Source organism: Rhamphochromis longiceps, linkage group LG10 (genome assembly GCF_057381845.1).
Source record: "Rhamphochromis longiceps isolate RC_006_pf linkage group LG10, R_longiceps_female_GT1.1, whole genome shotgun sequence".
Taxonomy (NCBI): Eukaryota; Metazoa; Chordata; class Actinopteri; order Cichliformes; family Cichlidae; genus Rhamphochromis; species Rhamphochromis longiceps.
Genome location: NC_140566.1, coordinates 2930164 through 2947057, shown reverse-complemented (window position 1 = coordinate 2947057; position 16894 = coordinate 2930164). Strand labels below are relative to the sequence as shown.

At 44.5% G+C, this 16894-nt stretch overlaps 1 protein-coding gene across 1 annotated transcript; it reads left to right on the top strand.

Annotated features, from left to right (window-relative positions):
* Nucleotides 1–650: 650 nt before the first annotated feature.
* Nucleotides 651–16069, top strand: prdm15 (PR domain containing 15). The gene is made up of 24 exons (XM_085419849.1): nucleotides 651–1095; nucleotides 1658–1697; nucleotides 1816–1909; nucleotides 2721–2874; nucleotides 2965–3117; nucleotides 3216–3324; nucleotides 3413–3496; nucleotides 3754–3957; nucleotides 5708–5917; nucleotides 6015–6109; nucleotides 6191–6278; nucleotides 6356–6523; nucleotides 7919–8013; nucleotides 8098–8229; nucleotides 8791–8931; nucleotides 9032–9195; nucleotides 9552–9631; nucleotides 9968–10087; nucleotides 10196–10327; nucleotides 10718–10801; nucleotides 12425–12600; nucleotides 12697–12777; nucleotides 13601–13822; nucleotides 15017–16069. Exons 2-24 carry the CDS (start codon nucleotides 1667–1669, stop codon nucleotides 15551–15553), a joined length of 3354 nt encoding a protein of 1117 aa, XP_085275975.1. The 5' UTR covers nucleotides 651–1095; nucleotides 1658–1666; the 3' UTR covers nucleotides 15554–16069.
* The last annotated feature ends 825 nt before the right edge of the window (nucleotides 16070–16894 follow it).

The window sequence follows — 16894 nt, the reverse complement described above, 5'->3', positions numbered from 1 at the left end:
TGTAAACTGTAGAGATGGTCGTGTGGGATCAGCAGTTTGTGAAGTACTCGGACCAGCCTGTCTGTCACCAACAACAAAGCCACAATTGTGGAGATCCCTTTAATCACCTTTCTTCCTCCTTCTGATGTTTGGTTTGAATTTCAACAGACCGTCTTAGCCATCTGTACATGCCTCAACACACTGAGTTGCTGCCATGTTATTGGCTGACTGGATCTTTGCATTAATAAATGAATGAAGCAGTTGGATGTAGCAAAGTGGCTGGTGAGTATATTGTGCCTTTTATGTCTATATTTTTCTAATCCCCTAGAACAACTAGTAAATGTCTGTTGTTGTCAGACCTCAAACAATTAAGGCAACTCATTGCCTCAATGGTCCAACCTTCACTATCTGTCCTCTGCACATGTCCAGACTATCACAACTTCATGCAACAACTATGACAGGCCACACAGGCGATCTGTCAGCTGTTAGTACAGTCCTTCAGACATGCCCACTCTGAGTGCTAACATAAGGAGACAACGTTACAGTTTTATTATATAGTTTATTATATTAGAATTTAGTAACTGTGAAGTTATAACAAATATAATAAGTGGGCTTACTTAATCTCAAAAAAAGAGTCCATATTAATCAAAGAAACTCCAAATATTTAACTAGTACAGTTTAGTAACTCGCACTGCTCCACGTGTTTCATCACTTTGCTTATAGAAAGACATTTTGGTATAAAGACAACATTGTAAAAAGCTTCTTGACACTGAAATATAATTTTCATTAAATGTGTTGTTAGGACTGAAACAGAAAGCGAAACGTTGTTGTGACAGCAAACGTTGTCGGAAGTTTGATAAAGTAGTTATAAGCAGCAGCTTACGCTAACATGCTGCCTTTTAGTATTTTGTGCACATTTTTGTTAACTTCTGCAGTTTCTATAAGACTAAAAACTGTTACACGTATGAGGTAGTAGGTCCTAGGTTAGCGCCATTGTGTTGCGCCTACATTTCCCATAATGCAGTCGGGGCTGCTCGTTTCCGGTCCTGCGCCGTTTCTGGAGCGGATTGGAACCCGGAGTCAGGATTTGGTAAATGAAGGGGTTTTGCAGAAAAGGTAACGTGTTTCCCGACCAATACACGCCGCCTTTCTACCAAATGGAGACGCAGTTTGGTAGTAAAGGTGCAGCTGATCCGTCCGGTTCGGTCCGAGTTTACCCGAAACGCCTCCACCACACACTGGCGGCCGTTGAATAGCATTGACTCCGGTTTGGGGGTTTGCGTCTCCGGTCCATCCGCCATGCCGACTGTTCTTTGTTACATTTTAGCAAAGAGCAGCCGCTCAGATCGGAGTTAAAACCCGGCTAGAGTTTGGGAACGACTCAAATCCTGGATCCCGTCTATTCCCCGGGCTGCATATGTTCAAATACACGCGTCAACTGTTTCGCGTAGAACAAAAACCAGCTAATGTTTCCATAAGGCACTAGTGTACAGCCGGTAGGGCTGATGCATTCACGTACACCTGAAGGGTCCCACATTAAACGATGAGCAGGCTCAGAAGTTCAGTTACATCCTGAAACACTCGTTAAAGTACTTCCTTCGTGTAAATGTGCAGTAAAACTGAGTGCGACCAGGCTGCTGCTCTCTGGTAAACATGCAAACACTTTCCCTCTCTGTAGGTTGGCATAATGGCTGAACAGACGCCAGATGAGTTCATCTGTGAGTATGACTCCAGCCCTTACTGTCCCGTGTGTGTGTGTGTGTGTGTGTGTGTGTGTGTGTGTGTGTGTGTGAGTGAGAAAGCACTATGAAGACAGATGTGATGTGTATCTGACAGGGTGCGAGGACTGTGGCCAGTACCATGACTCTGAGTGTCCTGAACTTGGGCCGGTGGTGACTGTCCAGGACTCCTTCGTCCTCAGCCGAGCTCGGTGAGTGACAGCTGGAGGTGTCAGGTGGGGGTTTGGGCCATTCTTTGAACTCAAGTTTCTTTCTAAAGATTCAATCAGAGCAAAACCAAAGAAGGAGAAACATCGATCCCTGCTAGCGCTGACGTCCAGTCATCCTGACCTGTGAAATTACAAACCCCATTCATGTGTCACCTTATTGCTGTTCTAGACCTTGCAAAGAGATTGTCCAAGTATCCCACTGTGGGTGGTTGCGTTTCTGCCACTTGCAGCTTCATCCTAAATGTGGAACTTTTTAACTTTAAACATAATAGATTTCTCACTCGATGCTTTCTTCTCACAAGCATACAGCTGCCTTCCTCGAGCCTCAGCCTGCAGTTTCTTTTTTTGTTTGTGTTTTCTCTCTTTCTCATTCTCTGATATTTTGCATCATTGGGGCTTCTGTCTATAATATTGCACAAAATTGCTCAAAAGGGGAGGACACACCATTTTTCAGCATTTTAGCAAAGTAAGCATACTGAATCAAGTGATGCTGAAACTAAGGGATCACAAGAAGGCAGGAGGCTGGCCTTGTTATTGTAAAGACCCTACAATAACCAGATCATCCTCTGTGATCAAGCACTTAGCAACAGCGGCAGTAAGAGTCCCTGTTTTAACAGGAAGAAACTTCTGGGAGGAGTCTGCAGTAACAGGTTGGGGGTCGTGATTGGTGATGATGCAGAGTTGAGATTAAAGAGTGAGGGTTGTCGCTTTCAGCTTTTATCATGCTTTTAGCTTACATACTGAACAGACAGTAATCAGGAGTTTATGCCATGTTGCTCTTTCCTTGGATCAGGTCGTCTCTTCCGGACAGCCTGGAGATCAGAGAGATGGGAAATGGAGAGGAGGGGGTGTTTGTCCTGCACCGGCTGGTCAAGAGGACTCGGTTTGGGCCCTTTGAAGCAAAGAGGGTTCCCCACCTGGAGAAGGAAGGAGCGTTCCCCCTGAAGGTGCACTTAAACCCTCTGCTTTAAACTGTACGTGTGCATGTGGTTTTTAACTTTAACTTCCTTCTTGATCCTCTCTCTGTTGTTGGGCAGATCTTCAAGAAGGACGGTGTAGTGGTGTGTTTTGACTCCAGCAGTGAGGAGGACTGCAACTGGATGATGCTGGTGCGACCTGCCAGCGACCACAAGCACCAGAATCTGACGGCTTACCAGCAGGATGACGAAGTGTACTTCAACACCTCCCAGGTATCTTCCTCCACCTGAAACCTGCGCGGCTCCTTCACCTCTGTAAGCAGACTGATTTGTTGATCCACGTGCATACCTGCCGCTGTTGTGTTTCCCAGGATGTGCTGCCAGGAACAGAGCTGAGAGTCTGGTATGGAGCGTTCTATGCCAAGAAGATGGAGAAGCCCATGCTGAAACCCCCACTTCAGCCACCGCTGCCTCCACCAGGTAGCTTTGGTTACAGCACAGATGCTGTGTTGGGGTACCATGGAAACTGTGAGAGTTACATCTTCTCGCTTTTCTCTTTTTCAATCAGATGTGACAGCTCCATCCGCTAAATCTGAGATCTCAGAGAAAAGTGGAGCCCACATGCCTCCAGCGGCTGAAGACAGCAGCACAGGTAGGATCATTAAAAACACCCACCACCTCCAGTTCACACGTCTTTGAAATGTTTTCCCATATTTTAGCTAAGTTTGTGATTATAATCCTTTTTTTTTCTTTTAACTGCATCAATTTTTCAGCAGCTTTTTGTTTTGGCAGCAAGTCCAGCATGAGTGAACGCCACATGTTCACCCGTTCAAAAGATTCTAAGCTGAACAAAACGCTGCGTCATGATCGCACACGCTGACTCATCTGCCCCTTTTCTGTGGATCACAGGCGACATGCTGAGCCACCTCAACGAGGTAAAGACGGTAACGGTGCTTCCAGCAGAGCAACTCCTGCCCCAGGGGGAATGCCTGGTTGGTCCTGATGAGGAGGAGGGCATCTCCCCTGCAGCGCAGCCCAGCCCCAAGAGAGGGCACAGCCGAGGGAGGAGGGCTAAAGGACGCAGGCCCAGTGCTGCAGCAAGCAAAAACAGAGGTGAGAAGAAAGAGAGAGTCAGGCTTGGGCAAAAAAAACTTTGTGAAACATATTCTGGCTTGCAGCGGTTAAATGAAGATGATCGCATGATATTTAGAATGCATGCTGCACCAGTTAAAACACAAAGCAAAAGTAGATCGAGTGCTCCCTCGGTCAGCGCCTGTTTCCTGCACAACACAGCTCAAAGTTTCTGGATATAGTCACTACGTTAAGACGGATCAAATTCAAATGTGTAGCACAGCAGGAGGTGAAGAGCTTGTTCTTTGAAGCGGATCATCGTCCGCTGTTTGGAAATACAGCAGATAACAAGTAATGTTGACCAAGAACAAAGCAACAAGTGTCGTAGAGTCGCGTCTGCACCACAGAACACAGAAAAGACACAAAGACAGTTAATGCATGAAGATCCTGCAGTGCTGAGGTGAATCGCCCAGTGTCAACTCAGACGAGGCTCCTTGTATCCATCCAGCTCACAAAGTCACCAACCAATCACATTCCATCTGAACAAAGATGTGTGCCCACTAAACACGTCGAGCCAGGAATGTTTCGGGTCTCTGGTTTACTTAATGGAAAAAACATATGTTGTCCCCCCATGCAATTATTTTTCCAAAGTGGCAAAACCTGCGCTGTATGCAAATCACCACCAGGGGAAAAGAGAGGGATCTCACGTGTGTCATGTACTTTTCTACTTTTTCGAGAAGCCAGACAGAAACTCCTCAGTAAGAGTCACATGACAGCCCACCTATAGTTTTCCAAAAAGCACCCCAAGGACGCTCAGACCATGAGAAACTAAGTTCTCTGGTCTGATGAAACAAAGATTACACTCTTTGGCTTGAATGCCAAGTGACAACCAAGCACGGCTCATCACATGGATGATCTCATCCCTACAGTGAAGCATGGTGGCAGCAGCATCACGCTGGGGGGATGTTGTTCAGAAGCGAACTGGGAGACTAGTCAGGGTGGAGGTAAAGGTCAATGCAGCGATGCACAGAGCCATGATGTTGATGTTAACCTGCTAGAGCGCTCTGGACCTCAGACTAGGGTGAAGGTTCATCTTCTAACACAGGGGTGGGGATATCTAAAACCTGCAGGTCAACACACCGGAATCAAATCATTAGTTCATTACCAGGCATCTGGTGAACTTCATGACATGTTGAGGAGGTCATTTAGCCATTTAAATCAGCTGTGTTGGATCAAAGACACATCTAAAACCTGCAGGACACCGGCCCTCGACGCCTGCAGTTCCTCCACCTCTGTTCTAACAGGACAATGACCCTAAACACACAGCCAAGATAACAGAGGAGTGGCTTTAGAAATTTCCCTCAATGGCCCAGTCACACCCCAGAGTTGAACCTGGCTGAACGTCTCTGGAAAGATCTGAAAATGGCTGTGCACCAACACTCCCAATCCAAACTGCTGGAGCTTGAGAGATTCTGCAAAGAAGAGTGGGAAACCCCAAAAATAGGTGTGCTAGCTTGTAGCATCATACTCAAAAAGACTTGAGGCTGTAATTGCTGCCAAAGGTGCTTCCAAGCTACCAAGGTATCGAGCAAAGGCTGTGAATATTTATGTACATGTTATATTTCAAACAAACTTCATCACTTTGTCATTACAGAGCATCGCATGTAGAGTTCTGAGGTGAAAAATGACTATGATTAATTTTGCAATAAGGGCGTAAAACGATCAAGTGTGGAACACGAGCTCATCTACGGTCGCTCCGTCGACTTTGACGTTGGGTTCCTGATGTGTGCAGATGTGAAGCCCCCACTGGTGAGCTCGGAGCCTGTAGCGTCAGAGGGGGGAACGAGAGCGGCAGAGAACAGCAGCCCACTGAGCACTCCAGACAGCGGGCCTGTCCTGAAGAGGCACAGAGCGAGAGAGCACAAGAAGGTCTACGCTTGCCCCCGCTGCAACAAGGTCTTCCAGAACAGCAGCAACCTCAACAGACACATTCGATCTCATGGTACAGTTGTGGCTGTGATGGCGTCATCTCCAGATAGAGTTCAATTCAGGAGGAGTGAGTATGTTTACTAAAAGGTCCCTTCATGTGTGGTCGGCAGGTGATAAGCTGTTCAAGTGCGATGAATGTGACAAGTTGTTCAGCCGTAAGGAGAGCCTGAAGCAGCACATCTCATACAAGCACAGCAAGAACGTGGTAAGTGCGTTTCGAACGGCCGGATCGAGGGTTTCAGCCGCTCCAGCGGTTAATGACGTCGTGTGTTTATCCCCCCAACAGCCTGACCAAGAGTACAAGTACAAATGCAACACCTGTGAGAAATCTTTTCGCCTGGAAAATGCCTTAAAGTTCCACAACTGCCGGACAGGTAGGTTTGCCTCTTTTCTTTTCCCTCTCGTTTCTGATCACATTTCTAACCATCCTCTTTTCATTCCTTCTCTCCAGACGACAAGACGTTCCAGTGTGATATCTGCTCGCGGTTCTTCTCCACCAACAGCAACCTCTCCAAGCACAAGAAGAAGCACGGCGAGAAGCTCTACTCCTGTGAAATCTGCAACAAGATGTTCTACCGCAAAGACGTGATGCAGGAGCACCACAGGAGGCACGGTTTGGGTGAGTGCATGAGAACACAGAGCAGCGTTTGATTATTAATGCTATTTTTTCACAGTACTAGAATGATGAGAGCAAAATGCTTCTCGTGCTTTTTATGGTTGATGAAAAGCATTACAGGAATAAATAAATCAGAGTATGGATAGTTAAACTCCCTCCCAGGCAGTCGTGCCGCTGGTCTTATCAGTCACTGTGATTATGCAAGACAAAGAGAATTTCCAGGAAACGTCTCGCAGTCAAGTCTGCAACTGGAGACTCTGTAGGCCTGAACCTTTAAGGTTTTTAGAACAGAGAGATTTTCTGCAAAACACTCCAAAGTTCATGTGTCCATATTGCTCAATCATAGCTTCTTAAATAATCAGGCCCCATCTTATCTTATAGACTTCATAGTACCATATCGCCCCAGTAGAGCACTTTACTCTCACACCGTTGATTATTTAAAAGTAGAATGGGAGGCAGAGCCTTCAGCTTTCAGGCCCCTCTTCTGTGGAACCAGCTCCCAGTTTGGACACCAGACACCCTCTCTGCTCTAAAGATTAGGCTTAAAACTTTCCCGTTTGATAAAGCTTATAGTCATGTGACCCTGAGCTATTCCTTAGCTATGGCACAATAAGCCTAGGCTTCCTTCACCTCATTTCACTGTGTGTGTGCTTACACAACACTCGGCATTAATCATTAGTCGTTTTTAATCTCCGGCTCTTCCACAGTGTCTCTTTTGTCCCGTCTCCCTCCCCTGAGCCGTGTTCTGCTGGAGTTTTTCCTGCTTGCTCATAGGGGGTCGTTTGATTGTTGGGGTTTTCTCTGTATTATTGTTGGGTCCTCGCAAATAGAAAGAGTCTCGAGGCAACTGTGACTTGGTGCTGTGTAAGCAAAACTATTGGTCAGATCTCTGCAGGTTGTTTTCAGAGACCTCTGTGTGTTCGACTCCAGCTGGTTTGATCGGTTGCTGAGAAACATCCCCCATAGCCCAATGCAGCCACCGCCATGCTTTACTGTAGGGGTTAGGTAGGCAATGAGCGGAGGAGCTCTACAAATGTTTGAGTTCAGAGAATACTTTTAACCATACCATGAGAGCTATTTAATCACTGTGTAGCAAATATTAAGTGATTTGTTGTTTTGTGAGTTTAGCCAGGCAGCAACAAATGATATAAAACAGTTATTTGAAGCCGTTCATATGATTGCATTACTCTGGCATTGTTAGTGGTAATCATATTGAATCTCACTGTGTAAACGATTTCATAAAACTGAGAAGGATTCGACTTTCACGTCTCCCACACAAACACACAGATAACCAAGTCAGAGCTGAGCAGCCTGGTGCATTTTTGCACCGTTTAGATGGATTTCTTCTGTTGGCCCTGACGCTCTTCGCTAAACTAAACCTAAAATCCATACGCACAGGACCAAAGCACATGAAGAGAGAGGAGCTGGAGGCCAATGGAGAAGAAGGGACCAAGTACAGGAAGGAGCCGTCACCCTGTCCCATTTGCAGCAAGGTAAGCCGTCTGCACGCGTCGGCTCATGGCATCACTTCATCGTTCACCTGCTTCACTGCAGTGTGTTTCTGTGTGTGCGCACAGGTGTTCTCCTGCAGGAGTAACATGAACAAGCATCTGTTGACTCACGGCGATAAAAAGTACACCTGTGAGATCTGCGGTCGCAAGTTCTTCCGTGTAGACGTCCTCCGAGACCACATTCACGTGCACTTCAAGGTGAAACCTGCAACATTATCAGACCTTTTGAAGGGTTCGTTCACAGAGAAGCTGCTGTTTCATCACAAGATCAAAGAGTTTGTGTATATTACAAAAATGCAGGATTTATGGATGAAATGAATTTCTAGGATGAAAGCTGCACCACTGCTTATTCCACAGGACCAATGACGCATGTAGAGTCTGTTCCACTTGTTTAACAGCGCCGCTGCACATTTAGCTGCACAAATTCAGAACGCTTTTTTGGCTTTGGGCCTTTGAGTACTTGGTTTCCACTTTAATCACACACACAAGGATTTACAAGGATGCCACTTTGACTCAGATCAGGTATCAAAATGTGGTCCATCTCTGATTCAGTATTATAGACACCTGACAGAATATTCTATACATTTACATGTCCTCAGTCAGAATCTCACCATTTCTCTAAATTATAGAGAAGGGGACATATTTTTAAAAAAAATCAGAAGCACTGCTACTCAGATAAGAAAAGATGAACTCAGAAATGCTCAGGTGCTCTCCAGATACCTGGCGTTCATCAGGTTGAATGACATCCTTTTATTTCAGGACATAGCCTTAATGGACGAGCAGGAAAGGGAAGGCTTCATCAAGAAGATCGGCATCTCAGCGGACGACAGTGACGAAACAGACGAGGATGAAGATGAAGATGACCCAGAGCACCATAAATATAACTGCAAAAAATGCCAAGTAAGCAATCGTCTGTCACGGAGAAACTCTGCAGTCACATGGAGCTCCACGTATCCCTGCGTCCCACACAAATAACACACGTCCTGCTTCTTGTCTCCAGCTGTCATTTGCAAAAGGAAAAGAGTACCTGAAGCACATCATGGAGCAGCACAAGGAGAAAGCCTACGGCTGCGGGATCTGTAACCGACGCTTTGCACTCAAAGCCACTTACAACGCTCACCTGGTCATCCACCGAGAGCAGCTGCCCGACCCTTCGGTGCAGAAGTAAGACAGTAGGAAGCAAGCAAGTACAAATGCTAGTCACAGTCTTGTGAGCCAGCAGAGAAATGTATAATTGTATAAAGAAGTACTTTTGAAATCTGGCGAGGAGAAGAATACATCTGATTCCTTTAAATATGTTCACGGGAGGAAAGATAGTAACATTTGCGTGCAGCAGCCATTGAGTGCTAGTTACTAATCATCCATGCATGTGAGAGCTGAAATTGCTGACTTGCACCTAAAAGGAAATGATGTCATTTTTAGCGCAAACTGTGTATTTTTCAAAATAAAGGTACTAAATAACTATGAAGTCAGAAAAATGTACAGAAATCATTTTCAAATAGTTTCGCTCTTTCCTAAAGGTACATCCATCCATGTGAGATTTGTGGGCGAATATTCAATAGCATTGGAAATCTGGAAAGGCACAAGATCATCCACACAGGTGAAGTGTTTATTCTGTGGTCAGTGCTTAACAAATTTATTCGCCTACCACCCAGCGTAAGGTTTTTAAATGAACACTACTGGTAATCAGCAAAATGTTTCATCCAAACGCTAATCCCACAAGATTTTAATTGAAGTCACATTTTTAATGCTAAAATGTGTGTTTTTATAAAATAATGGCATAAAAATGTTCCTCTGTTCAGCAAAGCAGCTGAAAGTTGTAATCAAGGGCAGCACGTCAGTAAATGTACTTCCTACGCTGGCTCATACTCTCACAGGGTGAGTCTGTGCAAAGGTAACGTCACAATTAAAAAAAGATGTTTGTTCACTCATCCAGGGGTGAAGAGCCACGGCTGTGACAAATGCGGCAAATCGTTTGCAAGAAAGGACATGCTGAAGGAGCATCTCAGGGTGCACGACGACAACCGAGAGTACCTGTGCGCCGAGTGCGGGAAAGGTCATCGCACGCCTCATTGCTCTTTTCCCACCGTGTAAACTGAACGAGTAGACTTGAACTGGTGGTGGTTGAATTATTCTGAGATTGTGTCAACGTTTGCCTGCCCAGGTATGAAGACCAAACATGCTCTGCGGCACCACATGAAGCTCCACAAGGGCATCAAAGAGTACGAGTGTAAGGAGTGTAAGCGCAAGTTCGCCCAAAAGGTCAACATGCTGAAACACTACAAGAGACACACAGGTGAGTGAGAAGGCGTGCGTGTGCACGTAGAGCTCATTTTAATGCATTACCTTAGTCTAACACACACAGACACACACATACATATAGCATAAGCATGATGGGTTGGTTACTCTGTTTTTCCATGTACACGTTCAAACACACACCTGCACTAATGCTCAGTCACACACCCACAGCCGCTGTAATTCTTTTTGTCTGTGCAGCCCCCCCACACTGTCTTTACCCTAATTGTCTTGATTGTTCTCACTTGTCTCTATTGCAGTAAGAAAAAGTGTTTGTGTGTCACAGACATGAAGGATGTATACTGCAAAAAAAGCACTAAAAACCAAGCACACCTAACAGAGAATCACGTCATTGTCCCTCAGTGCTTGTTTTGTGTCACCGTGCTTGCAGGTATAAAGGACTTCATGTGCGAGTTGTGTGGAAAGACTTTCAGTGAGAGGACCACACTAGAGACTCACAAGCTCATCCACACAGGTATTTCATGTCACTGTGGCGTCATAAAACCAGACTGCTGTGCATTACTCGGTTATTACAAGCTGAACATGAAACTCTTTCATCTGAATCTACTTTCCTGCTACATTTAAATCAGAACATTGTAAACAGGACTGGACCAAAGCAAGTGAGAGGCTGATAAAGTCACACAGAAAGCAACTTATTACTTACAATCTTCAAATGTAATGCCATATGTAGTAATGTAATATCTTCTTTTAGTCATAATTTAAAGTGATTTTACCAAAAATAATTTTAGCTGTTAATGTTAACTGTTGTGGTATGAAAATGTAAGTTAGCTCTTATTAGTTGTTGATGAATAGAGGAAAGAGGAACTTTTGTTTGATCCCAAAAATAAGAAGGTTGACTTAAGTTAGCATAAAGGCTAAAATCAGTTTGGTCCAAAGGTAAACTTGCCAAAAAGCCCGTGACATGCAGCTGCTGCCAGGACCTTATGATTTAAGAAGCATGTTGTATCCTTTCATGTAAACGCCTGCTATTTTTGGACTGGAACAAATACTAGCATAATGTTAGCTACATGGTGCTAACTAAACAGTAGTTTCAAGTTTTGTACGGAGAAACAGTGTAGCCACATTTACCCATAATGAAGTTCTTTGGCTCGTGCTCCTCAGCCTTACATGAACATGTAGAAAGTGTGCAGTTATATTAAGAAGAAAATAACAGAAAATAGCAGTAATAATAATAATACTGATGATGATGATAAAAGAGAAAAAGAGAGAAAAAAATTCTCTAAATATTTAATAGTTAAGACAAGTTGGTATTTGCATGTTGTGCAAAACTTGTGCAACGAGCATTTAAGTGGCATTTGTTGAAGTGACAGTGTGTAGAGTCCTGTAGTTGTAGTGAGTGTGTAATGGTGTGTGCAGAACGGCAGCAGCTCGAAAGCCTGATGGCTTGTGGGTAGAAACTGTCTCTGCGTCTGCTAGCGCGGGTCTGGATGCTCCTGAACCGCCTGCCGGACGGCAGGACTGAGAAAAGTCTGTGGCTGGGATCGGAGAGGAGCCGCTGCATCTTCCTCACGCAGCGCTGTCTGTAGAGATCCTGCATGGCTGCCAGTTCAGTCCTGGTGATGCGCTGTGCTGTCCTCACCAGCCTCTGCAGAGCTTTGTGGTCCAGAGCATTACAGCTGCCGTACCAGGTGGTGATGCAGCCAGTCAGAGTAGTAGCTACACCTATGAAGCAAAGTTACAAACAATTTTTAGGAAAATGTGTTTTCTTTCTTAAACAAAAGTTTAATAAGACGGGGAAGGACTTGGAGATTTAGCAACTGAGATTGATACATTATTGAGCAAAATTATAATGGAGTAAATAATTTGTTACACGACTCGTTACATTACTTTTGCTCCATAAATTGACCTGAAACACGTTCACATAATTTCCAGTTCTGCTGTTCTACACACCAACATATATCCCTATCAAAGTCAGAACACACATGTGATCTTTCATATGTATGAACACAAATCCAACAACACAAAGCAAAGATGCTTTGGAGTGCATTACACACAACATTGAATATGATAGGGTTTAATTTGGGGCTTCATACTAGCTGATGCTGTCGAGCTGACCTCTCCTTCTCTGCTGCTGCAGTGGGTAAGACGTGGACATGTCCCACATGCGATAAGAAATATCTGACCGAGTACATGCTGCAGAAGCACGTCCACCTGACCCACGAAAAGGTAGAGGCCCAGTCGTGTCACCTCTGCGGGACAAAGGTGTCCACTCGCGCTTCTATGAACCGACACCTGCGACGCAAACATCCCGAGGTGAGTGGGGTCAGACCGGAGAGGAAACGACCCATATTACAGCACTCGAAAGGCAGACTCGGCCTGAAATGCTGTCCTTCTCCTATATGCCTACAGGTGGTGTCTGTGAGAATCGACGAGTTTGATGATCTTCAGGAAAATTTGTCAATGAATGAGTCATCGATCAGCATTGTGCAGGTTAGAATAAAATTCCGGATTTCTGACACCACAGACCAAAATCCAATTCATTGTATTTTGGTCTCGACCAGGCCTCCACCCATCGTCTTCAGATGGTCCAAAATGCAGCTGCTCGCCTGCTAGCTGGTACCAAACGGAGAGAGCGTATAACCCCAGTTTTAGCTTCTTTACACTTCCTGTCTCCTACAGGATCCAATTTAAACTTTTACTTTTAAGTCGCTTAACGCCTGAGCGCCTTCTTACCTGTCTGAGCTCCTCTCTGTTTATGCTCCAGGAAAAACCACGAGGTCTAGCTCAGAATAGATGCTGTCCATCCCACGGACTTGTCTCCAATCTCGTGGTCATAGATCCGTCTCTGTGACAGGTCCCAGACTTTGGAAAAGTCTCCCCCTAAATATTAGATCTGTACAAACACTTGAGCAATTTAAATCACTACTAAAGACACATTTTTATGCCCTGGCTTTTAACACACTCTGACCCAGGCATTCTGCTCTTATTTTAAATAGTTTTAGTTATTGTTTTAATTCTTTTATTGTCCTATTATTGTTTTATATTGTTATTATTGTATTACATTGTTGCTTTTTAATGCCATTTTTATATTGTTAAGCACTTTGTGCAGCATCGGCTGTTTGAAATGTGCTATATAAATAAATTTGACCTTGACCTTTGACCTTATTGGCAAACGAGGTGGTTTTAGGGAGGCGTAGCTATGGAAACACTGACAAACAACAAGAAACCATATTGTCTAAGTATGTCTGTGGTGTCAGCTGCCTTAAAATCTGCATTTTTCTGTACACTAAAGATGTTTCACTTCCTTCTGCAGCCCTCTCTGACCATGGAAAAAGACGGGATGTCTCAGGAGCGGCCCAGTCGACCTTCCCGACACCCCAAGAAGAAGCAGAGAAGCTCAGCTGAGCCGGAGCTCTCCGAGTCCGATGAATACGTTGACTTTGCTGAGCCAAGGCACGAAGCCATGTCAGAATTCAACGCCGTCATTGTCGGTGATGAGACTGAGACGAGCTCTGCTGTACAGAGCATCCAGCAGGTACGTGTGCACATTTCCCCCAGAAGATTCTGCTTTGTTGCTACAATAACGTGTCCAATTTCTTTCCCCCCGAACACCACGATAAGTGGATAAAGGCAGGCGGCCTGATTAAAAAGGAAAACACAGACTGAAGTTTTTCTCCCTGAAGAGCCCTTAAGTCACCCACAGCGGCTGGCTCGACATTGCCGATGAAAGGCAGAATAAATCTGGATTTGCACTTGTTTTGTTGATTATTTGATATGAAGTCATCATTTAATAACTGTGGCATTTGTCTAAAAATGTGGCAGTTGTCTAATAAAGGTTTTTTTTGAATGGGCTATAATGTTACATAACCTAATAAATTGCCGACTTTGGTAATTGTTGACCTAGTAGTTATGACTTCATTGGGAATCGTAGGATAAAATGTGGATCTGTTGAGTAAAGCAGGTGTAAAATACACACAGTCAAACCACAAAATGATTACATTTATAATATACAATTGTTTTCCTGCTGTTAAGACAGTGTTATGAAATTACACAGATGCAGTGCAACGCTTGAAGCCACAATTGACAGCTAAGGCTTTGTGATTACAGATGTGCTCAAACACATTAGACCTTTAACAATTTTAATAATATAACTATACAAACTGGCATGATGCTTAAATAGTTTGATTTAAAAATATGCAATAAGACGTAGTTTCTAATTTTATTTATTTATTTTCCATTTTTCAGATGTGTTTACTACATTATTTCTGTCTGGGCCACTTGAGTCAATATCAGACTGTTATTCCAGCTGCAGTAATTTATATTTGGCCTCTGTTCTGGAACTTTCCTAACATGTGCAGTATGGAAAGCCAAGAGGCCGGGAGAGCGGCAGCAGCAGCAACAACACATTTCTTCCTGTTAAAAGGGAGTTTTTCCTTCCCGCTGTCACCAAGTGCTTGATCACTGGGTGGTGTCTAATTGTTGGGGTTTTCTCTGCATTATTGTAAAGTCTGTACAATATAAATCACCTTGAAGTGACCGTTGTTGTCATTTGGTGCTATGTGAATGCAATAAAATTCAGTTCATTCAGCTCGCTGGCTGAGCTTGACTCACGGCCTCAGCCAGCTGCTGTTCCTCACAAACTTAGATTATAACAACAGTGTTGTGCTTTAGCAGCAGATGAGCTGCTTTCATCATCGAGTTGCAATTGATTCCATTGTTGCCGTTTCAGGTGGTGGTTCTGACCGACCCCAGTGCTCCATCAGCCTCCTCCCCCAACAGTTCAGTGGGACTGACCAACATCACAGTCACGCCCATCACCAGCCACGCCCCTGCCCAGTTTACCAGCCTGCAGCCTGTCGCCGTGGGCCACCTGACAGCCAGCGACCGGCCCCTCACACTGGACAACTCCATCCTCACGGTCACCTTTGACACAGTCAGTGGCTCCGCTATGCTGCACAACCGGTCTGCAGAACTCATCCCAGAGACTGTAGGTCCTGCTGGAAGTGGGACACCCCAGTCCGTCGCCCATTTCATCAACCTCGCCACTCTGGTCAACCCCATGGGCCACCAGCTAGAGGCCCCGACTCTGGCGTGGAGGCCTGTACCTGCAGCTGAGGGCAGCCAGGTCACTCCAGTGGTGGAGGGTGCACAGGGGGAGAGTCAGGAGGCCCAGAGCCAGGGCTCAGATCCAGGCCGGCCCAGCCAGAGCCAGCCAGCCACCCCTCAGCAGCAAAGCAGTTCTGCGCAACAGATGTTCAGCTACTGAGCAGACACTAGGGGTGCAGGTCACCTCACACAGATACTGTTACATAGTAGAGTAGATTTTTAACAAACTGTACAAAGTGATCACTGTCACCCAGATGCCTCTCCAGCCCAATGGAAGCAAATGGTATTGTCATATTTTTTAATAGTAAAACGGAAAACAAATTGTCAGTTAGTGAATCTGTTTTTGAGAAAATGAGGAAAAAATGTGCATTTAGCCACAATCACTGACGTCTGAAACCAAAGCAACTGTTGAATATTCTAACGCCTTATCAGCCTTGGGGGGGAAATGCATGTTTTCGAGATAAACCTGCTGCTTGAACAATGAGATGTGGAAATGCACCAACATGAAAAGCAGATGAACTTTGTGACAAAGTGAAAATACGTTGACCACATTATAATAACACATGGTATTTGGTGTATTCCCTAAAGCAGCTGAGTGCTGAACATGATTTTCGAATGCTGTAAACTAATTATTGTCAACCTGTCTGAAATAAATATTGGCAGCCATTTTTAAAAATGATATTTTTAAAGAAAATTCATCAGGTCGTCCTTTTTGTATGTTGTCAGTTGTGACTGCAGCTGCAGAGAGCGCCTGATGGCTGGGCCTTTGCCCATGTGGCCTGGCCAAGTGCAGCCTGAAAAAGCCATATGGGCTCACCCTCCTGTAGGCCCATTTATTGTGGGCAGTCTAAGGCACACCTGTGCAACAGTCATGCTGTCTAATCAGCACCTTAATATGCCACACTAGTGAGGTGGGATGCAAAGGAGAAGTGCTCACTGACAGAGATTTAGACAGATTTGAGAGTAATGGTTGTTTTGTGCATGTAGAAAATGTTTCAGCTCATGAAAAATGGGAGCAAAAGTGTTGCATTTATATTTTTGTTCAGTGTTTCTACACTTACACAACACATTTTGACACTCTGTTGAATGCTTTTATTTTCAAACTTGGCAATCCAGGAAGTATAGATTTTATTTGAACGAATGAGAAGGTTTTTCGCCCATGAAGCAGTTCAGCAAACATGTAAAGCACCAAAAATGCACTTTAGGTAGTAAAGTGTTTAAAATAACTAATTACTGATGAAAGACTCGCTCTAGTTTCCTTAATTTAATTTAATATAATATAATTCAGCCAGAGAGGAAACAGAAATCATGAGCCTGAGGAATACTTTATGCAAAACACTCGTGGAGGGTTGTGAACAGAAACCAAACAGCCACAGACGGTATCAACTACGTGAAAAATGGCGCCATCTCGTGGCCTCTTTCTGTCACTATAATAACTTCAAAACTTTGTAAAAAAAATGCTTCACCTGTAAAAGTTTCAAATTGACGTTTTTTCACCAGC

Excerpts from the sequence above, each read along its gene's own strand:
- prdm15 (XM_085419849.1), top strand. The coding sequence starts at position 1,667 with ATGGCTGAACAGACGCCAGATGAGTTCATCT. Across the intron at positions 9,196-9,551 it reads CCCGACCCTTCGGTGCAGAA|GTACATCCATCCATGTGAGA; the intron begins GTAAGACAGTAG and ends TCTTTCCTAAAG. Across the intron at positions 9,632-9,967 it reads GCACAAGATCATCCACACAG|GGGTGAAGAGCCACGGCTGT; the intron begins GTGAAGTGTTTA and ends TCACTCATCCAG.